The sequence below is a fragment of the Tamandua tetradactyla genome, chromosome 7 (assembly GCF_023851605.1).
Source record: "Tamandua tetradactyla isolate mTamTet1 chromosome 7, mTamTet1.pri, whole genome shotgun sequence".
NCBI lineage: Eukaryota > Metazoa > Chordata > Mammalia > Pilosa > Myrmecophagidae > Tamandua > Tamandua tetradactyla.
Genome location: NC_135333.1, coordinates 108,775,528 through 108,801,906, shown reverse-complemented (window position 1 = coordinate 108,801,906; position 26,379 = coordinate 108,775,528). Strand labels below are relative to the sequence as shown.

General features: G+C 36.3%; 2 protein-coding genes across 7 annotated transcripts in view; one reads left to right on the top strand and one right to left on the bottom strand.

Moving 5' to 3' along the window:
- C7H12orf54 (chromosome 7 C12orf54 homolog) overlaps positions 1 to 26,379 on the bottom strand; it is a 370,404-nt gene that overhangs the window by 28,327 nt on the left and 315,698 nt on the right. The gene's annotated exons all lie outside the window — the stretch shown is intronic.
- On the top strand, positions 18,915 to 19,832 carry LOC143689929 (olfactory receptor 8S1-like). Its single transcript, XM_077167960.1, has one exon. The coding sequence runs from the start codon at positions 18,915 to 18,917 to the stop codon at positions 19,830 to 19,832; it is 918 nt and encodes a 305-aa protein (XP_077024075.1).

Below are 26,379 nucleotides of genomic sequence, written 5' to 3'. Positions count from 1 at the left end.
AAACTTTTTACTCCGCTATTTTGCACCTGTGCTCTCAACTCACTTTCTTGATAATGCCCTTTGAGGCACAAAAGTTTTTTTATTTTAATGAAGTCAAATTTATCTATTGTGTGTTTTTTTTTTGCTCTTGCCTTTGTTGGCATATCTAAGAATTCATTGCCAAATCATGAAAGTCATGATTTGCCAGCATGCTATCTTCTGAGAGTTTTATGGTTTCATCTCTGTCAATCCATTCAAGTTAATTTTTATATATTGTGTGAGGTAAGGGTCCAACTTCACTCTTTTTTTTTTTTTTTTTTTTTTTTTTTTTTTTTTTTTTTTTAAAGGAAAGACAGAGAGAAGGAAGGAAGGATAGAAGGAAGGAAGGAAGGAAGAAAGGGAAACATCTTTAAACATTTTCTTGTTTTATTGTATTTTGTTTTTCCGTTTTTTGTTACATGGGCTGGGGCCGGGAATCGAACCGAGGTCCTCCGGCATAGCAGGCAAGCACTTTGCCCGCTGAGCCACCGCGGCCCGCCCAACTTCACTCTTTTATGTAAGGAAATCCAGCTTCCCAGCACCACTTACTGAAGAGAATATTATTTGGTATTTGTAATCAATCCTAAAAAGGAGTAAATAGTAAAGGTATAATTTTATATATTTTCTCTTAATCCTTAATTTATTCTGTATCTAATTACCTTTAATCTTTGGTTGGTTTAAAACAAGAACATGGAGAAGAGGGAAAAAGGAAAGGGGAAGGACAAAGAGGAAAAGGAAACAGGAAAAAGTAGTTCACAGGCTTTATATTCTCAATCCTTGGACTTGCTCAACCAATTCAGCTCCACACCTCCCAAGCCTTCCTAATTTGCCTGCAGTTTGTGATTGTTCGATCTTATTTCTGTATCAGGTGAAAATGGTTATGTAATCTGCTAGATGCGATTAGAGCCTCTGCTTTATTTCCCTACATTAACAGGTTTTGAACAAACTCATAGTATTGAAATACTTCAGAGATACAGAATCCCCTAAGTCAAACTTCTTTTAATCAAAATAGGACATTTATCTTTTTAGTTCAGTAGAGTAGTAAATGTCACCTTCCCTGTTTTCCCAAGAGACCAGAATAAATGAATTGCAAAAGATTATGTGGAGGGGGTGACGAGGCAGGGCCAAGATGGCGGCTTAGTAAGGTACGCACGTCTTAGCTCCTCCTCCGGAGCAACTACTAGATGAACAGAAACAGTGCAGAACACCTCCCAGGGCCACGGCAGGGAATGGACACACAGCGGACCCCAGTCTGCACTGGCTAAACTGACTGCGAGACTCTGCTGCAGTGAGATCCCCGAGCGGCGCGCGATTCCCCAAGCAGCGGCAGCTGGCGGCCGGAGCACCTCCCTCCCTCCTTCCCAGGATGGCTGAGAGTCTCGGAGAGGCAAGTTTCCCAAGCCGCGGCGGCCGGCGCCCCTCTTTTGCGGGCAGCTTCCTGGACCGGATACAAGTCTCGGATCAGAGGGCTACCCAAGCTGCAGTGGCCGGCAACCGGCGCCCCTCCCCTGCAGGCGGCTTCCTGGACCGGTGGCGAGTTCCCCAGGCCGCGGCGGCCAGCGACCGGCACACCTCCAGGGAGAGGAGGGAATTTCCGACAGTGGCAGGGACTGGGTCCAACCAATCACCAATAGGGGCATTAATAATAGGAGCCACAGGGTCTCCTCAAGCCGCGCCAGCTGACGCCCCCACCACGCGCAGCCCCCCGGACCAACTGAGAGAATTGGAGCGGAAATCCCCAGGCCGGGGAGAACAGTGACCGGGGGGATCCCTTCCAAACACGTGAGACAAACGTGTGCCACGAGCGCCACCTACTGGGCAGGATAAGAAAAACAGAACCCAGAGATTTCACAGAAAAATCTTACAACCTGTTGGGTCCGACACCCAGGGAAATCTGACTAAATGCCCAGACACCAGCAGAAGATAACGGTCCACGCTCAGAAGATTGAGAATATGGCCCAGTCAAAGGAACAAACCAATAGCTCAAATGAGATACAGGAGCTGAGACACCTAATGCTGAATATACGAACAGAAATGGAAAACCTCTTCAAAAACGAAATTGACAAATTGAGGGAGGACATGAAGAAGACATGGGCTGAACAAAAAGAAGAAATAGAAAAACTGAAAAAACAAATCACAGCACTTATGGAAGTGAAGGATAAAGTAGAAAAGATGGAATAAACAATGGATACCTGCAATGATAGATTTAAAGAGACAGAAGATAGAATTAGTGATTTGGAGGATGGAACATCTGAATTCCAAAAAGAAACAGAAACTATCCGGAAAAGAATGGAAAAATTTGAACAGGGTATCAGGGAACTCAAGGACAATATGAACCGCACAAATATACGTGTTGTGGGTGTCCCAGAAGGAGAAGAGAAGGGAAAAGGAGGAGAAAAACTAATGGAAGAAATTATCACTGAAAATTTCCCAACTCTTATGAAAGACCTAAAATTACAGATCCAAGAAGTGCAGCGCACCCCAAAGAGATTAGACCCAAATAGGCGTTCTCCAAGACACTTACTAGTTAGAATGTCAGAGGTCAAAGAGAAAGAGAGGATCTTGAAAGCAGCGAGAGAAAAACAATCCATCACATACAAGGGAAATCCAATAAGAATATGTATACATTTCTCAGCAGAAACCATGGAAGCTAGAAGACAGTGGGATGATATATTTAAATTACTAAAAGAGAAAAACTGCCAACCAAGACTCCTATATCCAGCAAAATTGTCCTTCAAAAATGAGGGAGAAATAGAAACATTCTCAGACAAAAAGTCACTGAGAGAATTTGTGACCAAGAGACCAGCTCTGCAAGAAATACTAAAGGGAGCACTAGAGTCAGATACAAAAAGACAGAAGAGAGAGGTGTGGAGAAGAGTGTAGAAAGAAGGAAAATCAGATATGATATATATAATACAAAAGGCAAAATGTTACAGGAAAATATTATCCAAACAGTAATAATACTAAATGTTAATGGACTGAATTCCCCAATCAAAAGACACAGATTGGCAGAATGGATTAAAAAACAGGATCCTTCTATATGCTGTCTACAGGAAACACATCTTAGACCCAAAGATAAACATAGGTTGAAAGTGAAAGGTTGGGAAAAGATATTTCATGCAAATAACAACCAGAAAATAGCAGGAATGGCTATACTAATATCCAACAAATTAGACATCAAATGTAAAACAGTTAAAAGAGACAAAGAAGGACACTATATACTAATAAAAGGAACAATTAAACAAGAAGACATAACAATCATAAATATTTACGCACTGAACCAGAATGCCCCAAAATACGTGAGGAATACACTGCAAACACTGAAAAGGGAAATAGACACATATACCATAATAGTTGGAGACTTCAATTCACCACTCTCATCAATGGACAGAACATATAGACAGAGGATCAATAAAGAAATAGAGAATCTGAATATTACTATAAATGAGCTAGACTTAACAGACATTTATAGGACATTACATCCCACAACAGCAGGATACACCTTTTTCTCAAGTGCTCATGGATCATTCTCAAAGATAGACCATATGCTGGGTCACAAAGCAAGTCTTAACAAATTTAAAAAGATTGAAATCATACACAACACTTTCTCGGATCATAAAGGAATGAAGTTGGAAATCAATAATGGGCGGAGTGCCAGAAAATTCACAAATACGTAGAGGCTCAACAACACACTCTTAAACAACAAGTGGGTCAAAGAAGAAATTGCTAGAGAAATTAGCAAATACCTCGAGGCGAATGAAAATGAAAACACAACATATCAAAACTTATGGGACGCAGCAAAGGCAGTGCTAAGAGGGAAATTTATTGCCCTAAATGCCTATATCAGAAAAGAAGAAAAGGCAAAAATGCAGGAAGTAACAGTCCACTTGGAAGAACTGGAGAAAGAACAGCAAACTAATCCCAAAGCAAGCAAAAAGAAAGAAATCACAAAGATTAGAGCAGAAATAAATGAAATTGAAAACATGAAAACAATAGAGAAAATCAATAAGACCAGAAGTTGGTTCTATGAGAAAATCAATAAGATTGATGGGCCCTTAGCAAGATTGACAAAAAGAAGAAGAGAGAGGATGCAAATAAATAAGATCAGAAATGGAAGAGGAGACATGACTACTGACCTCACAGAAATAAAGGAGGTAATAACAGGATACTATGAACAACTTTACGCTAATAAATACAACAATTTAGATGAAATGAACGGGTTCCTGGAAAGACATGAACAACCAACTTTGACTCAAGAAGACATAGATGACCTCAACAAACCAATCACAAGTAAAGAAATTGAATTAGTCATTCAAAAGCTTCCTAAAAAGAAAAGTCTAGGACCAGACGGCTTCACATGTGAATTCTATCAAACATTCCAGAAAGAATTAGTACCAACTCTCCTCAAACTCTTCAAAAAAATTTAAGTGGAGGGAAAACTACCTAATTCATTCTATGAAGCCAACATCACCCTCATACCAAAAACAGGCAAAGATATTACAAAAAAAGAAAACTACAGGCCAATCTCTCTAATGAATATAAATGCAAAAATCCTCAATAAAATTCTAGCAAATCATATCCAACAACACATTAAAAGAATTATACATCATGACCAAGTAGGATTCATCCCAGGTATGCAAGGATGGTTCAACATAAGAAAATCAATTAATGTAATACACCATATCAACAAATCAAGGCAGAAAAATCACATGATCATCTCAATTGATGCAGAGAAGGCATTTGACAAGATTCAACATCCTTTCCTGTTGAAAACACTTCAAAGGATAGGAATACAAGGGAACTTCCTTAAAATGATAGAGGGAATATATGAAAAACCCACAGCTAATATCATCCTCAATGGGGAAAAATTGAAAACTTTCCCCCTAAGATCAGGAACAAGACAAGGATGTCCACTATCACCACTATTATTCAACATTGTGTTGGAGGTTCTAGCCAGAGCAATTAGACAAGAAAAAGAAATACAAGGCATCAAAATTGGAAAGGAAGAAGTAAAACTATCACTGTTTGCAGACGATATGATACTATACGTCGAAAACCCGGAAAAATCCACAACAAAACTACTAGAGCTAATAAATGAGTACAGCAAAGTAGCAGGTTACAAGATCAACATTCAAAAATCTGTAGCATTTCTATACACTAGTAATGAACAAGCTGAGGGGGAAATCAAGAAACGAATCCCATTTACAATTGCAACTAAAAGAATGAAATACCTAGGAATAAATTTAACTAAAGAGACAAAAAACATATATAAAGAAAACTACAAAAAACTGTTCAAAGAAATCACAGAAGACCTAAATAGATGGAAGGGCATACCGTGTTCATGGATTGGAAGACTAAATATAGTTAAGATGTCAATCCTACCTAAATTGATTTACAGATTCAACACAATACCAATCAAAATCCCAACAACTTACTTTTCATAAATAGAAAAACCAATAAGCAAATTTATCTGGAAGGGCAGGGTGCCCCGAATTGCTAAAAACATCTTGAGGGAAAAAAACGAAGCTGGTGTCTCGCGCTGCCTGACTTTAAGGCATATTATGAAGCCACAGTGGTCAAAACAGCATGGTATTGGCATAAAGATAGATATATCGACCAATGGAATCGAATAGAGTGCTCAGATATAGACCCTCTCATCTATGGATATTTGATCTTTGATAAGGCAGTCAAGCCAACTCACCTGGGACAGAACAGTCTCTTCAATAAATGGTGCCTAGAGAACTGGATATCCATATGCAAAAGAATGAAAGAAGACCCATATCTCACACCCTATACAAAAGTTAACTCAAAATGGATCAAAGATCTAAACATTAGGTCTAAGACCATAAAACAGTTAGAGGAAAATGTAGGGAGATATCTTATGAATCTTACAACAGGAGGCAGTTTAGATGGACCTTAAACCTAAAGCAAGAGCACTGAAGAAGGAAATAAATAAATGGGAACTCCTCAAAATTAAACACTTTTGTGCATCAAAGAACTTCATCAAGAAAGTAGAAAGAGGGGCGGGCCGCGGTGGCTCAGCGGGCAAAGTGCTTGCCTGCTATGCCGGAGGACCTCGGTTCGATTCCCGGCCCCAGCCCATGTAACAAAAATGGAGAAACAGAATACAATAAAACAAGAAAATGTTTAAAAATGTTTCCCTTTCTTCCTTCCTTCCTTCCTTCTATCCTTCCTTCCTTCTCTCTGTCTTTCCTTTAAAAAAAAAAAAAAAAAAAAAAAAAAAAAAAGAAAGTAGAAAGACAGCCTACACAATGGGAGACAATATTTGGAAATGACATATCAGATAAAGGTCTAGTATCCAGAATTTATAAAGAGATTGTTCAACTCAACAACAAAAAGACAGCCAACCCAATTACAAAATGGGAAAAAGACTTGAACAGACACCTATCAGAAGAGGAAATACAAATGGCCAAAAGGCACATGAAAAGATGCTCAATGCCCCTGGCCATTAGAGAAATGCAAATCAAAACCACAATGAGATATCATCTCACACCCACCAGAATGGCCATTATCAACAAAACAGAAAATGACAAGTGCTGGAGAGGATGTGGTGAAAGAGGCACACTTATCCACTGTTGGTGGAAATGTCAAATGGTGCAACCACTGTGGAAGGCAGTTTGGCGGTTCCTCAAAAAGCTGAATATAGAATTGCCATACGACCCAGCAATACCATTGCTGGGAATCTACTCAAAGGAATTAAGGGCAAAAACTCAAATGGACATTTGCACACCAATGTTTATAGCAGCGTTATTTACAATTGCAAAGAGATGGAAACAGCCAAAATGTCCATCAACAGACGAGTGGCTAAACAAACTGTGGTATATACATACGATGGAATATTATGCAGCTTTAAGACAGGATAAACTTATGAAGCATGTAATAACATAGATGGACCTAGAGAACATTATGCTGAGTGAGTCTAGCCAAAAACTAAAAGACAAATACTGTATGGTCCCAATGATGTGAACCGACATTCGAGAATAAACTTGGAATATGTCATTGGTAACAGAGTCCAGCAGGAGTTAGAAACAGGGTAAGATAATGGGTGATTGGAGCTGAAGGGATACAGACTGTGCAACAGGACTAGATACAAAAACTCAAAAATGGACAGCACAATAATACCTAATTGTAAAGTAATCATGTTAAAACACTGAATGAAGCTGCATCTGAGCTATAGGTTTTTGTTTTGTTTTGTTTTGTTTTTGTTTTTGTTTTTTACTATTATTACTTTTATTTTTTTCTCTATATTAACATTCTATATCTTTTTCTGTTGTGTTGCTAGTTCTTCTAAACCGATGCAAATGTACTAAGAAACGATGATCATGCATCTATGTGATGATGTTAAGAGTTACTGATTGCATATGTAGAATGGTATGATTTCTAAATTTTGGGTTAATTTCTTTTTTTCCGTTAATTAATAAAAAAAAAGATTATGTGTATGTGTTTGTGTGTGTATAACATTTCACATATGTTTACTTATATAATATTATATGTGTGTGTGATATATGTTTGTAACATTTATTTGAAACAATCAATATGCAATGTATTTTAGATTTACATAAACTAGAAACTAAATCCTGGCTCCTTACTACTTTTACATTTTTAGCTATAGCTTTGTATAAGTTTCTTAACATATATGAACTTCAGAAATATATATATTGATAGAAGGGAAGGGATTGTTTCTTCTCAGTCATTTAGCTTTCACATGGTTGGATTTACATCATTAATACAAGAATTTTCTAATTCAAGCTTCAGAAAATATTTTATTTAAATGCATTATTTTTAAGTTTAAAATGAAAAAATCATATGCCATCTCAATAAATACAAGAAGGCATTCGATAAAATTCAGCACTTATTGATTTCAAAAGGTCTCAGCAAACTGGGAATAATAAGGAACTCACTTAATATGATAAAGAGCAACTATAAATCGTAGAGTAAACATTGTGCTTAAAGATGACAATTTAGGAGTTTTGTATGAAATTAAAAGAAGACAAGGATAACCACTATTATTTCTACAATTTAGCCTTGTATTGAAAATCCCAGCTAATGCAATAAGAGAATAAAAAAAAAATTAAAATGTAATAACTGGAAAGAAAGAGAAAAAAGTCTAGTTATTATTTTAAAATGATGTGTTTCCCTACATAGAAGATTCTATAGAATAAAAGCTAAATCTAAGCTTATTCAAATTGATATGTGCCTTAATCTTTTAAAAACATAAAGTATTGCATATTCATAAAATAGAACACTATACAGCAATTAAATGAATGAATTTTATTCACACTTATCTGAACAAGTCTCCAAAACATATGTTGATTGAATAAAAGCTAATTTCAGAATCTAATATATAGTCAGAGGCATTGTAAAGCTTAAAATCATAGATGCATATACAGTAAAAATATAAAAAGTACACATGTATTAGTTTTCTATTGCTGCTGTAAGAAATTCCCACACATGTAGTGACGTAAACACCACGTATTTATTATCACATTGTTGTTTGTATAGGTTCAAAGTCCAGACACAACATGGCTCAGCTCAGTTCTTTGCTTAATGTCTCACCAGGCTGAATATAAGGTGTCAACAGGGCTCCCTTTCTGTCTAGAAGTTCTGGGGATACATCCTCTTCCAACTCAGGATGATGGACAAATTTAATTCCTTGTGGTTGGAGCACACAGGTGTCTGGTTTTTGTTAGCTGTCAGCCAGGTGTAGTCTTTGCTTCTATCTAACATTTGCCTGAATTACTTCTCTTGCTTTCCTTGGGGCATTCCTTAAGCAGTGGTGGATGGAGTCTCTCTCAAACTTCAAATCTCCAATTTCCATTTCAAACACATCTCTCCCCACAACCTGGGAGAAATTTATCTGCTTTTTAGGTCTCACATGACTAATTGGGTACACATAGACAATCCAGGATAATCTCCCTATTTTAAGGGCTATAACCTTAATTACATAGGCAATGTTCCTTTTGCTACATAAAGTAGCATAGTCTCAGGTTTTAAAGATTAGGGAGTTGGCATCTTTGGGAGCCAGTCTGCCTACCACAAGAAGCTTTACTCCAACTTTAGGATTCAGTGGTTGTCTATGGGTAAGGAAGGATGAAAGAATGATATAAAGAAGACTTCAAGTCCATAATCTCCTATTTATGATAAATAATCCTTAGCGAATATGGCAAAGTGAATATGGCAAAAAATATGCATAGTATATAATGGTGTTCATTATATTTCCTCAAGTCTTTTGTGTATGTTTGAAATATTTCAAAATAACACTTCCAAAATAAGTTTTAGAAAAACATTGAAAAAATAAAATAAAATGCTGTCTCATGTATCTCAATATTTTAAAGCAAATTCATGCTGATTCAGAAGTTAGAGTGAAACATGGAAAAGTTTCAGAAGGGTGGTGATACAGAAATGGTTGCCAGGTAATGCAATTAGTTATTCAGTATATTTGGATAGGAGGAAATGAGAGAATTAAGTCAGAAGCTATAAGTATGTATAGGATCGGGGAAGTATTTTTAGAAAAAATATATATCTTATGAACACATACATGCAAATAGTTTGAATTGTTGAGTGCTAAATGCAAAAGAAAAATGGTGAAGAAAATTTGAATAACAAATAGAGAAATGGCCCTCTTGAAGGAGACAGGTCCCAGAGCATGTGAAATGGAGTAAGCTCAAAAGCACAGGAAGAAGCATTTGTATCAGATTAAGAAGCGACACCTCCTCTACCAAACTGAAGGAGGGAATAAGAATAGTTGTATATAGAGGTATCTTGTAGGAAGTGAAAGAGGTGAAAATGTTACTATCAATTGGCTACTCCAAAAAACTGCATACAGTGAAATACAAGCGACCAACTCCACAAGAGAGGCTCTCTGGCTGAAGAAGCAGTGAAAAAGTCTCTCTTCCTCCTTAAAAGTCTTCAACTGATTGGATTATCTCATTTGTGGGAGACACACCTTAGTTGATCAAAGATATAATCAGCCATAGCTGCAATCGACTGACTGATGAGTTAATACAACAGCCTTCTGGTTTATTAACCAGCCATGAAATATCCTTCCAGCAATGGTCAGGTCAGTGCTTGCCTGATTGGACAATTGGGCATGATCACTTGGCCAAGTTGACACCAGAACCTATGCATCACAATATGAGTTAAACTACAGCTATTTAGGTTTTCTCTTATTTTCATCCAAATGCATCACAACTGATGCAATGCAAAGATAGAGGAAAAAGCCAAACTCGGAGAAAAATAAATTTAAAAAATTCAAATTCCTATATATGATTCTTTTAATAGAAAAAGATAGGAACACATTTCTTTTAAAAGGCTGGGTAGCAAAGAGTGAATAATAAAAAACAGGATTAGAGAAAAAGAAAGATGAAGCAATTAGTAATATCAAGGAATAATAATAGATAAACACGATTAAATAAAATTATTAGGGTCTTCCACTTCTGCAATTACTAATTCGATAATTAGGACTAACTCTCATTTCAAAAACAAAAAGCTGAACAACATATTTCTACAATCTCCTTTGAAGATATGTGAAAGCTTACAGAGAAGTGAAGAATTATGCAGCCATATACCAGAGAAGGAAACCTAGAGAATAAGCTTAACAATGGGGGTTTCTTTTCCTCTATGTTCATCTTGAAGAGGTGGCTGAGATGTTAAGGATCTGAAAAGTTATTTTGGTATTCTCCTAAAGTTAACAGGGAAAAAGTGGAGTCCATGGATCACCAAGTGGGCAAAACTCTAGAAGTAAAGGTGATTTGGAAGTAGGACAGCCTTTTCATGGACTGAAGCCCAACCTTGTGTCAGTTCCTGAAATTGCATTACAGTGATCCGGGATTGTTACTGCACACAAATGTCTGACAGAAGCAAATGAAAATTTTCTCTGGAGGAAGAGAATACACTCCAGAGCTTTAAATTATTTCTATGATTTTTCATAATAATATCCTGTCCTTAATAGAAAAAATTAAACAAGAATATTGATTGGGAGACAACATGAATGACAATCAGCAAATACTGGAAGACATAACCAGATGCAAAGCTTTAAAATAAACTCAATATGTTTATGGAGATTAAAGACAAGACTGGAAACTAAAAAAATCTAAATGAAAATTCTAGATCTGAAAAGACTCAATTGCTGAAACTTAGATCTAAATGAATAAGTTTAAAGCGTATTAGTGTTTAAAAGAATATTGGAGAATTGTAAGATAGGATGGAAGAAAATATATATGCGAAGCACAGAAAAAATAAAGAACAAACAGAAGAATGTGTCAGATACATAAAGGATAGATTAAGAAGGATAACATACATGTATAAGGAGTTCCAAATAAGAGATAGGGCTACATATAAGATAATGGATGAAAATCTTGAAAAATGAAAAGAAAATCAAGCTTCAAATGCAAAAAGTCCTCTAAATAATTCTTGATATTCTCACAAGCAGTGTGGACAACCGAAGCTATAGGGTGAGCCCCCAGTCTTGGGGTTTGTTCATATGAAACTTAACCCCACAAAGGATAGGTCAAGTCTGCTTAAAATTTAGGCCTAAGAGTCACCCCCAAGAGAGCCTCTTTTGTTGCGCAGATGTGGCCCCTCTCTCCAGCCAACATGACAAGCAGTCTCACCACCCTCCCCCTCTCTGCATGGGACATGACTCCCGGGGGTGTGGACCTTCCTGGCAACGTGGGACAGAGATCCTGGAATGAGCTCTGAGACTCAGCATCAAGGGACTGAGAAAAACCCTAGAATGAGCTGAGAATTAACAACAAGGGATTGAGAGAACCTTCTCCACCAAAGGGGGAAGAGTGAAACGAGACTAACTGTCAATGGCTGAGAGATTCCAAACAGAGTCGAGAGGTTATCCTGGAGGTTATTCTTACGCATTAAGTAGATATCACCTTGTTGTTCAAGATGTAGTGGAGAGGCTGGAGGGAACTGCCTGAAAATGTAGAGCTGTGTTCCAGTAGCCATGTTTCTTGATGATGATTGAACAATGATATAGCTTTCACAGTGAGACTCTGTGAATGTGAAAACCTTGTGTCTGATGCTCCTTTCATCTACTTTATCAACAGAAGAGTATAACATATGGAATAAAAATAAATAATGGGGGAACAAATGTTAAAATAAATTTAGTTTGAAATGCTAGTGGTAAATGAAAGCGAGGGGTAAGGGGTATGGTATGTACAATCTCTTTTTTCTCTGTTATCATTTTATTTCTTTTTCTGTTGTCTTTTTATTTCTTTTTCTAAATCGATGCAAATGTTCTAAGAAATGATGAATATGCAACTATGTGATGATATTAAGAATTACTGATTGTATATGTAGAATGGAATGATATCTTAATGTTTTGTTTGTTGTTAATTTTTTTAATTAATTAAAAAAGTCCTCTAAATAAATCCCAAGCATGTTAAATAAAAAGAAAACACATTGACTGCATCATAAAAAATTAATGACAATTTAAAAAAAGAAAATAGTAAAAGTGACAAGGGAACAAAAAACAAACTGCAGAGCAAGTACAGTTATACTGAGTACTAACTTTTCAAATAAAACATTAGACTAATAACTGACTTCTCACACTAGAAGACAATGAAATATAATATTCGATGTGCTGAATAAAATAAAAATTGTTTCATTAGAATTCTATGCTCATTTGAAATTTCATTTAAGAGTGAAGGTGAAATGTATATATCACTAGAAAAACTTGCACAAGGGAAAAATTAAAAGACCTTAAAGAAAAAAGAATAAGCTCACAGTTCTTATTTTCTCCTATCCCTCTTCTAATTCACTAAAAACATGTTCGGCTCTGTCTAATTTGTGCTAATTCATCTATTGAAATCTTAGTTTCAGCTATCAAGTTTTTCAGTTCTATATGCAGAAAATGTTGAGAAAAAAGGGGGAGCAAATATGTGGATAAATTTAAATTATCATTGACCTTTTTGGAACAACAATAGTAATAATCATGTCATATATGATAATAATTTGTCTTTAGGATGTACAGCAATTAAATAAATGACAACTTAGCCTATAAGACAAGAGTGAGGTCAACAGAATCAAAGGGTTCTGTGATTCTTATGTCTGGAAAAGGTGGTCATAAGGACTGGATTGCATTAGATTTTGATCAGACAAGGATGTGATTTATAACCTTTTGAACAACAAATTAAAGAATGGTACAATAATGTATAACATATAAGCTACTGGGGGAAAACATGGAATAAGAAAATGAGCAATAAAAGTATACAGTCAATCCACAGGAACTCAAGAAAGGAAATAAATAATATGGTGAAATTCATAGCCAAAGAGTCCAATAGTTATATTAAATATAAATGGTCCTAAATGCTCAGTAAAAGGTGAAGATTGTTAGCTTAGATTAAAGGAAAAAAATACTCTAAGAAGCTTATATGAGTCATATCTAAAATTAGAAGGTAAGAAATGCTATAAGGAAAAGATATACCATGCAAACAGTACCCAAAAGAATACTGGTATGGCTATATTAATGGGTAGGTTCTAAGACTGAAAGCATTACTCAAGATAAAGAGGGGCACTTTCCAATATAGTGGGAATATATCACAATTGTAAATCTATATGTATATGATAACACAGCCTAAGTGTGTTAAAAATCAGCAGACTAAAAGGAGAAACAGAAATAGATAAATCTATACTCATAGTGAGAGATGTTACCATATCTCCCAATAGATAATAGAACAAAGACAAAATCATCAGTAAAGACAGAATATTTAAACAACACAATTAGTAATACTGATCTAAAGGGCATATATTAAGCCCTGTACCCAACAATTGTGAATTTACATTTTATTTAAGTTTATATGAAACATTTACAAAAAATTGATCATGTGCTGGGCCATGAATCTCTTAACTGGGAATTAAAATGTATTCAGATATATCCAGGATTTAACCACTTTTTATCTTTCTACTCCCCTAGTCTGACATCATCACTTCTAACATGGATCGATTACTACTCCCCCAATCTGACAGAATCACCTTTAAAATAGATTAATTACAATAGCCTCCTAACTGGTCTTCTGTGTCTAGCAAGCAACCAGATAGTCTTGTTAAAGTTCCTGTCTCATCCAGAACAGAGGTCAAGGCCCTAGGAATGGCCTACAAGCCCCACTGATCTGGGTTTCAAGTTTCCTCTCTAACATTCTCTCCCCTTCCTCACCCCACTCCCTTTCCTCCCTCTGCTTCATCATCACTAACCTCCTTGCATGCCGTGTACATTCTCGTCTTGGTACTTTTGGTACTTTTCACTTGTTTCCTCCATCTGCAAAGCTCTTCCTCTAGATGCACATATGACTCCCTCTTCTACCTCTATCAAGTATTTATCCAAATGTTACCTTCCCTGTGAGGCCTTCCAAGACACCATGCCACACCCATTTAACCTGTAATCTAAAAGAAGGAGATATGTTTGTCTCTTATGTTCACTACACTATTGACAGTATCTAGAACAGTGCCTGGTAGTAGGCATATAGAATATTTTTTGAATGAATAAATATTAACAACTGCTAATATAAGAAAAACTGTGAATATGTTCCAACTGAATAGAGGAAAACACAGTGAATAAAATACATCAATTCAAAAGATGGCAAAAGAAGTAAAAATTAAGCATAAAATGTAGGATACACAGAAAGCACAAAATGAGATGGTAGAGATAAATCCAAATTTATCACTAATCACAGTGAATGCAAATAAATTAAATGCACTAGGTATAAGAAGGATTTTCAAGTTGGATAAAAGAAACCACAATCTAGCTATGTACAATTTAAAAGAGACACACCTCAAACTTAAAGCTCATAAATTTTGAAAGTAAATGCTTGATTAAAATAGACATTTTGTGAAAATACTAAAAACAAAAATCTAGATTAGCTATATAGAAAATATCAGTCAAAAATTTTAAGAAACAAAGGCCTTAGTAGAAATTTTGAGAGCTGTTAATAAAAGCAAATATAGTAATAGCATAAAAACAAAATAGTAAATTTATATGCATTTAATAATGAATTTCAAAATAGAGAAACAAAAATCAATAGGTCCACAGGAAAAAATTGCAAATCCTCCTCACATCAGAATATTTTAATATACTTCTAACACTGATTGATACATACAAGCAATTAAAAAGTATTAGCATATGCTTTGAGGACATATCAATTCTGCACCCAACAATTAAGAAATTCACACTCTTCTCAAGCACACATGGAAAATTCATAAAAATTTGCCTATTACTTGGCCATAAAATAGATTTCAACAAAATATTAAGGAAATAACATATAATCCATGTTCTATTACCACAATGTAATTCAGATAAATTAGGAAAAGCATATACTTGCAAACTAGAAGGATTTTTTTTAATTAAACACTTCAAGGAAGAAATCAAGACAAAAAAATTTCTGTGTGCAAATGAGCTCAAAGAATCTGGTTTATCAATTATCAGTGTCATTCATTATAGTATAAAAATGAACACAAAAACAAGAAGCCTAAATGTCCATAGAGTACTAGTTTAATGAATTATAGGATGTCAACCTAGACTACATACTATATAGACACTAAAAAGAATGACTTGATTTGTATGTGCAAATATGTAAAGATCTCAAAAATTTACTAAGTGTAAAAAAGTTTCAAAGCAGTATGTGTATCATGGTTCAATTTTTCACACAACATTTCTGGAGAGTAATAGGCCAAATAAATTATAGGAGTGATTGCATCTTCAGAGTGATTTTGAATGTATAGGAATATGGCAGGGAATTTTAAATTTTATATCTTCATACTGCTTAAATTTTTTACCATTCCCATGCACTACTTACATAGTATAATGATATTTTTTAAAACTATTATAACTAATTTTTACTTGTTTGGTTATTGCACACCCCATCCCAGTATATATTTTTAATCTATTTCATGGGTAATACAGATCTAAAGGTAAGCTGTGACTCATTTAGCTTCAACAGGAATGCCCAGAGGGATATCTAGCAACTCTTTTAAGCTAATGAGTCCAAGTTTGCTTCAGGTTGAGCTTTCCAGGAGTCCAGATGGACCCAGCCACCCCCTGGGATTTCAGGTCATGCATCCCTCTCCTACTGGCCTCCTTAGCCCAGCAGCTCTTCTGATACAGCTATTCCCGAGTCTTCTTTGTTAGGGTGGTGCACTTAGCACTATATCAGCTGTCACAGAGGGGGATTTGTGAAGATATGATGGTGTGGTTATGCTAGGGGCAGTATGCTAGCTCTGTTACTTCTAGAAAACTGGAAGTTTTAAGTTTTCCTGTTCTTGTCTCCTTATGGATGTCATTAAGGGATAAGAGCAAAACTGGTGTCAAAGTTCAGAAGAGCTTTCTGAAGTCTTTATTTGCTGGAGCTTTGGAGGCCTGGGTTCACATTCTTCTTTTTATGCCCAAGAAAAGATCTTAAATAGAACCAATCATGTCAGTTCACATGATTGGATCACTGTGGTACTTTTCTTCTTTCATGATTTTCTCCTAAACTCAGAGGCAGCCCATCAAGTCAAAAAACAGGATGCAATCTGCATCAGAAAGAGACAGAAACATGGTAATGATTTATTTTTGTTTCGGGTAGCTTTCTCTGCTCCTAAATTCCCTGTGTAAGACTCTTTTCCCTTTAACTTCCACCACTTTTCCTCATTCCTTATCAGGCACTTTTTTCCCTTTCAACCATCTCATCTTATCTAAGTTCTCCTGGGCTGGTGGTAGTACCCTCCTTTTTTCTCTCTGATCTGGTTTTTATTTCTGAGGTATTTTGGACTACTCACTTCTCTTACTCCCCTGTGAGTAGTAAAACCCTTGTATATTCTCCTCTTGTGTTTCATTCGTTCACTCATTCATTCATATTTTTAGGTAATACTTTTTGAGCAATTTCTTTGTATCAGTCACAGTGTTAGGTACCTTTTGTAACTCTTATTCTAAAGCGCCTCTTCTCAGGCACTTGCTTCTCAAAGAAGAAGGATATTTAATTGTGATAATAACCGACACAACTTACAGTGGTGGATTTCTCAGAACTGTTTCATGACTGCAGGTATTGAAATTTTTAGAAGTAATATGCACAAGTAAACCTTCTATTTTTTCTCTTTTAGAAATCAAGGAAAAGTTTACATTCAACAAGACTTTTCTTAATACCAAATCCTTACACTTTCAAACTTATTAGTCTTTGGGATCACTGGATATGATTTTTTCCTTCTTGAATTCTGAATTTCATATAGTTCAACTGGATGAGAAATACAGGTAACTTGGACTTAATTCCTAAGAATAATTTTAATTATGAGTGTTGTTTGGATAGAAAAATCATATGTCCTTTGAGAAATTCAATATGTCGTTCTTTGAGCAGAACAGGAAAGATCAGGCTGGCAGAAACTACAGCATTGAAGAGTATCTTCTAATCTAGGTCACTGGTGTGGAGTAGGAAAGGAAGCCACGTTTTAGAGTATCAGTAAGTTGCCTATATTTACAAATCATGTCAAAGACTGGCATGAGTCACAAACAAGAAGAGGATGTGATATATCACAAATGGATTGTTTCATCTGGGCATGGAAATTATGAGCAGAGCAGGTTTCCTTATTAATTATACAATATCAATTATACTTGTAGAGTATTTCTCTGTTGCTGGCCCCATGTCCTGATTTTTACTGATAATTCTGTATGATATTCAAAATTTCAAATTAATATGATATTTAGGAAATTAGGAAAATGCTTGAAAAATAAAATCCCACACCACTCTAATTTTACTTAATTATCCAATATCTAGTCTTCCTAAATCTTTGATCTCTTCCTTCCCAATGTTCTCTCTTATACCTTACTTCAGCCACCCACCCATAATCACATCTTCAACTTTGTCATCACTCACTCTTATATTAGTGCCTTTGAAATCTGATTTATAAATATCTCTAACTACTATCACCTCTATTTCCAAATCATTTTTTTCTAATTCCACCATTCCAGCAATACTTCAACCATCCTATCATTTTTTTCTCTATCCACTTTCTTCTTCATGTCCTCACTTCTGTCCCATAAAAAGCTTGTATTTAAAGTTCATCATTATAATTATACACATGACAGTTGTCTTAACCTCTTTGATCTTCTTCCATCTTCTCCTTTCTCTGGAAAATTCAACTGTCCACTCACTCCAATTTCTCCCTACATAGCTGAAGATTGCTAGAGAAAACCACTGGCTGCATGTTAAATCTCAAATAAGCACTCAACATTGTCACAGAATCCTATTCCATTCCTTAGAAAATCTACTTGTCCATTCTTCAAGCAGATTATTTCACTTTCCTCTCACTTTGGAACTTTCTAACAAATGTCCTTCACTCTCAAAAAATGACTCCATTTAAATATTTACAGAAAAAAATTAGAGCAATTGTATAGGAACTGGTTCCTTCCCAACACCAAATCAACTGACCTTCCCCAAGCAGGTTTGATGGATGAAATAGGCTACTCCCACCTGAGACTCTGCTTCTACCCTGAAACCCAACTGCTCTCACTCTCTTAAAGGCAAGCATTTCTGCAAGTTTCTTTTATTCTTCCTGCAATTTATCTCGCTCTGCTAAATTCTTATCAATAGTTTACAAACATCCTGCCCCAGTTTTAATAATAAGACAACAAAACCACACTCTAAAATCCCAAGCAAAAATAATAAAGGTGGATAGGGACTTGATCTAGGGTTAGAGTCTTGCAGAAAAGATTGTCAAAGGTTTTAGAAAGTCTAGAAATTTATTTGGGGAAATTTATTATTTATGAACATTAATTTTCAAATCTACACAAAACTTTGTGAATTGGCAAGTGGGTTAAAACACGTGTTGTGTGTTAGGTATAAGAAAAGCCTTCATCCAACTTCTTTCTTACATTCCAAAGAAAAATACTGAAGGCCATGAGGAACCACAGTGTTGTCCCCGAGTTCATCCTCCTCGGGCTGTCTGCCAACCCCCAAACACAGGCTCTGCTCTTTGTGCTGTTCCTAGTGATTTACCTCCTGACTCTAATGGGGAACCTGCTGATGTTGCTGGTGATCAGGGCTGATTCTCACCTCCAGACCCCCATGTACTTTTTCCTGGGACAACTGTCCTTCCTGGATCTCTGCCACTCTACTGTCACTGTGCCCAAGTTGTTGGAGAATCTAATGTCTGAGAAGAAAACTATCTCAGTAGAGGGTTGCCTGGCTCAGGTTTTCTTTGTGTTTGCCACAGGGGGCACTGAGTCCTGCCTTCTTACTGTGATGGCCTATGACCGCTATGTTGCCATCAGCTCCCCTCTGCTTTATGGCCAGCTAATGAGCAACCAGCTCTGTGTAGGGCTGGTATGGGGCTCCTGGGGGTTGGCTTTTCTAGATGCCTTTATCAATATCCTTGTAGCTCTCAATTTAGACTTTTGTGAGGCTCAAAATATCCACCACTTCAGCTGTGAGCTGCCCTCTCTCTATCCTTTGTCTTGCTCTGATGTATCTGCAAGCTTTACTGCCCTGCTTTGCTCCAGTCTCCTGCATTTTTTGGGAAATTTCCTCCTGATTTTTTTCTCCTATGTTCGCATATTGTCCGCCATCCTGAGCATCAGCTCCACCACAGGCAGAAGCAAGGCCTTCTCCACCTGCTCCTCCCACCTCACTGCAGTGATCTTCTTTTATGGCTCAGGATTGCTCCGCTACCTCATGCCAAACTCAGGATCCACTCAAGAGTTAATCTTCTCCTTGCAGTACAGTGTGATCACTCCCATGCTGAATCCTCTTATCTACAGCCTAAAGAACAAGGAGGTAAAGGTGGCTATGAAGAGACTGTTGAAAAAACGTTTCTAGTATTGGAAATGATAGACTACAAATTCAGAATGAAGAATGATGAAACTGGATAGAGCTATAATAAGAAGCACATAGGAATTAGGGGAAATTCCCTGATGTCATGAACTGCAAGATACCCTACACTTTTCATTTGTTAAAAATGCTTACACAATGATAGAAAGCTATTTTCTTAGGATGATACCAGTTTAGTCCTAGTTAGAGGAAGGTAGCTAGATAAGATACATCTCTTAATCTAGCAATTTTTCTTACAAAAATAGTTAACTTACACAGTATGGTAGACATTGTCATTATTTGCACTACTTTTACCATTCTTGCATTAGCTAAACCCTACCTGTTCAATGTGGGTTCCAGAGAGACTGTTAATCATGTTACCCCAGCAATCCCCACCTTGGTCATCATTCTGTCCCATCTTCCTGGCACAGTGACTGGGTTCACAAATGAGAACATAATTAATGCACTCTCCTTGATGGTTTGGAACTGTAAGTGTCCATAAAGACATGCTTTTAAATTTAATCCATTCCTTGGGTGGCCCCATTATAAGTAGGACCTTTTGATGAATCTCCTTCAGTTAAGGTGTAGCCCACCTCAGTCAGCATGGGTCTTAAACATATTACTGGAATTCTTTATAAAAGAATAAGATTCAGACAAAGAGGGAGAAAGGCTGAAAGGGGCAAGAAGCTGAAACAGAACCCAGAAGAGAAAGGAGACACCAGGAGACATGACCATGTACCTTGCCATGTGTGACAGAAGAGCCAAGGATTGTCAGCGGTCAGCCCCAGAATACCAAGTCTTCAGGAAGAAAGCATTGCCTTGATGATGTCTTAATGTGTACTTTTTCTCAGCTCCAAACAGTGAGCAAATAAATTCCCATTGCTTAATCCTATTCATTTCATGGTATTTGTTTGAGTGTCTTAGGAAACTACACATTTTTAGGAATTTTAATCTTAAGAAGAGATTCAGAAACAGAGGTCAGTCATTCTGGCAGCAGCCTATCCTGCTGCTGTGGAGAAGATCCCTAAGGTTATCCTCAATTCTGTCCTTCTAAGGCCATATTTATAAGAGAAATTATAAGGAGAGCAGCTTTATTAAATAATTTCATCTCAGGCAATGTTATTTTGATTTTAGGGAAGTAAAAACCGAGTCAGGTTGATTCCCGATCCATGCACTTCCCAAACAAACAAGCAAACAAACGAAAAACCAAGCAAACAAAAATTCAACAAATGGTACTGCAATAAGGGAATATCCATATGAAAAAAGAATGAAATGTGACCACAGCCATACAGCATACAAAGAAACAAACAAAAAACTGAGTCAGGGAGGTAAGTGGTCAGGTTGGAATCTGGAAGCAAGGAGATTTACCCTAAAGTTGATTTTCTTTGCCACTGCATTGTCTGACTCTCACTTTGATGCGATGAGTTACCCTGGACTCAGTTCATGATTTCACTTTTTAAAAATTCAGTGCTATTTTGTTGTTGTTATTTTCTTTTATTTTGCTTTGCTCTGTTTTTCTTAAGTAAGCCAGAGTTAGATTCTGTCATTTGCAAGGAAAGGACCTAAAAGATATATATTGGTATCACGAGGGATTGCAGGGACCAATTCAGAGACAATCAGGATATTTTAAGTTGTTTATTGGTCCTAGAAATGTCCAAAGGAAACTACAAGTAACACATTTGTTTATCCTGCTTCAAACTATTTATCTGATATCCAGCACCCTTCCAGCTGCAAAGTGGCCCAGCTTATACACACTACTAGACAAGTAGCTCTACCATTCGGCTCCAAAAATCCGCAGAAATGGCAAGTAGTGGACTGGCAAACTCTAAAGAAATCAGCAGAAATGCAGTAAGGGCTCTTATGTTAAGGAACACAATTGGAATATTAGTGAGAAAGTGGTTTCGAAAAGGCATGTGGTTAACATTATTACGGTAAAAATTATTTTTTTTTCTGAAATTACCTTTTAATTGTTGTTTATTTATAAGTTGCTGACTGCCCTTTTCCCTTTTACCCTGCATTATGCACCAGCAGAAAATATAAACTTAGAGAGCAAGGATTATTTTCTGGCACCTTCACTACATTCCCAACAACATTAAAATAGCCTCAAACATGCTTGTTGCCCAATAAATATATCTTGAATGTCTAAGTTGTGGGCCAGGAAACTGAGACTCTATCTAAGAGGATACATTCTCACCAGAGAGCCCCATTGCCAAGGAGTTAAAAATAATTTTGTGACTAAAATAATCTACCATGTGAATTCCAACTTCACATGGTCAACCTAGTTCTAGTCCACAGACTCAAAAAACAATGAGGCCATTGTTGGGCAAACTCATAAAAGGATCAACAACAGCAATTCACCATAGCTGGTTTGTTGTTGACAATGGTGCAAATTATTCTGGTAACTGTTGTACACACTTAATACCTTCTATTTTTTGTTTCCATTGTGAACAGAATTTTTAAAATTCAATTATATTACTATTTCATTATTTCTAGTATATAGAAATGCTCTGGATTTTTGCACATCAATCTTGTAGCTGACAACTATGTAAATTATCTTCCTAGTGCCAATGATTTGTTTGTAGATTCTATTAGATTTTATATTTATATCTTAGTACCTTCCTAAAAGGGAAATATATTTTTTGTTTTTATATTCAATTTTTATAAATCTCATTATTTACATGAATTCAGTGGCCAGGACCTCTAGTTCAGAAATATTTTGGGGGATTGAGAAGAAAGCCTGTCATGTTTTAGCATTAAGTATGATGTTTGCTTTGTTTTTCATCAGTAATTGTAACTAGTTAATGAGTTCTTTTCTACCCATAACTCACTATAAATTTGTGCAGGATTTTATCAAATGCTTTTTCTACTTTTATTCAAAACCTTTTCTCCTTTGTTCACTACTGTATGGTACATGGTACATAGTAGGCATGCAATAACTATATGTTGAGTAAAAATTTATTGAGATATTCATATGAGTTTTATTTAATTTGGTGGCAAAAATTATATCACTAGATGTTAAAGCATTCTTTCATTCCTGGCATCACCATACCTACTTAGGTAGAATTAAAAAAATGCTGAATTAACTTAGGAGTTTCCTATTTTTGTTCATAAGTGAGTTTTGTATAGTTCTTCTTGCATTCATCTGATCTTTTCTTTTAACAGCTCATTGAGATATAATTCACACATCGCCACGAAATTCACTCATTCAAAATGTACAGCTCAATGATATCTAGCACAGGCAACCATTGCTACCACCCAATCAATCTTGGAACACTTTTATCATTGTAAAAAGAAGCCTGATACATATTATCGGTCACTTGCTATCCCCCACCCCAACCCAGACCTAGTCTACCTTCTATCTCTATAGATTTGCCTATTCTGAACATCTGATCTTGACATCAATAATATACTTTCTTTCATCTTTGAATTTTCTTAAAATCTTTACATATAAGAAGGAATTATAGCTTTCTTGAAGATTTTGAAATATTCATCTTTAAAAATCTTGGCACTTCCGTTTTTATGTATTTATTTATTTAGGTGGAGGAAAAATATTGATTATCAATTTAATTATTTTAATGATTATTGGCTTATTTGGATTTTATATTTATTAGTGAATCAATTGTAGTGATTTGCAAATTTTGGCACTATTACCCATTTGATGTTTTAAATTTCATTGGTATTTTGTTGCTTATAGTATTATTTATAATTTTCTCAAAATTTTATTATGAAAAAAATTTGATACAGGAAAGTTGCAAGCTTTACAATGAAAATCCATTTAACAATTTTTTTTGTTTTTTTATTTTTATTTTTAACCCATATAACAAATTTGTGCCTTATCTCATTCCTATCCATCTATCCATTCATCAATCCACCTTTGTTTCAAAGTAAGTTACAGACATCAGTACACTTCACCCTAAATATTGTCACATTCATTTTGTTAACTAGAATTTAATATTTGATTATAGCTTCTCTTTTTTCTGAGGTAGATTCTACATGTAGAAATATTGAAAGTATCATTCAATGAGTTGTGATAAATGCATACTGTTGTGTAATCCAAACTTCAATTCATATACAGAGAATTACCATCACCTCAGAAAACTACCTCATGTCCCTTTCTGTCATTCCTTGCTGCCACTTCCTACATTTACAACTGTTCTAATTTTTCCACTATAGATTAGTCTTGACTTTTGAAAAACATTGCATAAATGGAATAATACAGAACATTCTATTTTGCATGAAGCTCTTCTCATTCAGCATGCTTTTGAAATTAATCCATGTTGTTTCATGCAATAGTAATTCACTTCTTTTTATTATTGATAAAATACTATTATATGAATGTACCACCATTTCCTTATCCATTATTCTGAGCTGTTTCCAGTTTGGGATTATTATAAATTAAGCTCCTATGAACATTCGTGTAAAAGTCAAGTCATTTGGGAAGACTTCTGGGGAAAATGATGGTATACGTAGCTCCAAGACTCACTCTTTCCTCCAAAATAGCTAATAAACAGGCAAGAACTGTATGAAATAAATGTTCTTGGGTCCCAGAAGCCATAAAAGTATTGCATTGCATCCAGGGAAGAGTAAGAGAAAGAGGCTAATAAACTGCGGTAAAGAATCGCTTTCTCCATGTGGTAGTTGCTGACACCATCCTCCGCTCTTGCTGGGGGCTGCCATGGGTTCCAGTCCCTGGCTGACTGCTCCTGTCAGAAAGGGACATAAAAATCTTCTTCCTCATGGTTGAGCACTAGTCATGGTTTTTGATTACTGAATTTGGATCACTGGGTTCCAGTTCTAAGCTACTGTTTCAACCTGTTCCTGACAACAGTTTTAGTAGCCATTGCTTCAATTCTGCCCCTAACAGGGGTAGAGATGGTAGAGGCTTAAAGACACATTGCTTCCTTAAGGGTGTGAGGAACAATTTGCTGAAGGGCATCATCTGCTGGGCAGGCTAGGACAGCACAGCTTCAGAGAACCATCAAAAAAACTTTTGGTGTCTTTTCTGATCCTCTCCTCTGGGCACTTTGGAGTGGCCTGTGCCTCCTTCATGGACCCCTGGCCCTGTTTTGTTGGGAAATACTGACTTGGGAAGATCATCTCCAGGGTGACTCTCCTCCCAGAATTTGCCCTCCAGGAAAAAACAGCTAGAGACAATGAAAGGAATGTAAAAACAAACAAAAAGTTAGAGACAAAACAAAAACAAACAGCACAGATCAAGATTCCCAGAGAAGAAACAAAGGAAAGGGAGCTTTCTTGTGGGGGTGAAACAATTGCACAAATAGAGTAACCTTTAAAATTGTACTGCTTATGTAGGGCAAGAATGAGATGAAGAAGAGCTGAAGAGCTGATCAGACATGAGCTATTTTGAAGGTTCAGAATAAGTTGAACCAAGTGTCAAAGAAAAGACTTAACACAAAGCCAAGAATAAAAGCTTAGGCAAGAGAGAGAAACTGACCTTCATAGTAAACTCACCAAGATAACCAGATACCTAGACAGTAGCAAAAAATTGCAAGCCACACTAAGAAACAGGAAGATATAGCTTAGTCAAAAGAATAAATTAAAACCTCAGTGGAGACACTGAACTTGGAACAACTATATTAAGAAGTTCAAACAAATCTCCTTTATCAATTCAAGGAGTTAAAGGAAAATGAGGATATAGAGTTTATTAATACAATACAAAATGTGGATTGTATTAATAAGACAATGTATGTGCATAAATGAATTTGAAAGTTTAAAAAAGAAATCTAGAAATTATGGGGATGAAAGACACAATAATGCAGATTAAAACTACATGAGAGAGAGAAAACAGTAGCATACAGAGTTATAGGATTTAGTCCATCCTCCTGGGCAGCTAGTAAATAGCCAGGAACCAACTCAAAGAACTGGGGGATGTCAGAGACCAGAAACATGCCATACACCAGCCAAGAACATGTGGAGAGAGGCTGATAAATCACAGCAAAGATGCTGAAGTAAATCCTTCCACACTGTGAAGGCCCCCCCACTGGCATCACAGACTGACTTGGAGTCATTACCTGGTGGGAAACAGAAACACTTTCTCCTAGTAACAAGGAAGGGGAACTCAGCCAGACATTAATTGTGGATTTGATTAATGAATTTAGACTTCTGAATATCAGCTGCAAGCACAGAGTAATTTATAACACAATCAGGAAAGAAGCCAAGTGTTCTATTTCAGCCCTGCTTCCGGCATGAAGGAATCAGGGCAAATGAAAAAAACAGAGGCTTCTGGAGTTGGCTGAGTTCAGAGTGCTGGAAAAGGGCTATGCCCAAAGAAGAGGGGCACATACAGTTGGGTACATATTCTGGTCCTTGATTGGCAAACCTGAAGGACAAGGGAGACCTGTTCTGAAGACAGGTCTTTTTTTTTTTTTTTTAAGTAGTCCTTTAAAGAAAGCAGCCAGCATTCTCTGTTTTCAGCCCTGCCTCAGTCAAGGGTGGAAGTCGAGTTGACTGAGAGACAAAGTAACTAATTAGGTAGAGGAGATAGCTCCCTAAAGGGTGTTTCTTCCCTATGAAAAGAGACAGCAGGGCCTAGCAT

What these genes read in the sequence shown, in the direction of transcription:
- LOC143689929 (XM_077167960.1), top strand. Translation starts at nt 18,915, where the DNA reads ATGAGGAACCACAGTGTTGTCCCCGAGTTCATCCTCCTCGGGCTGTCT.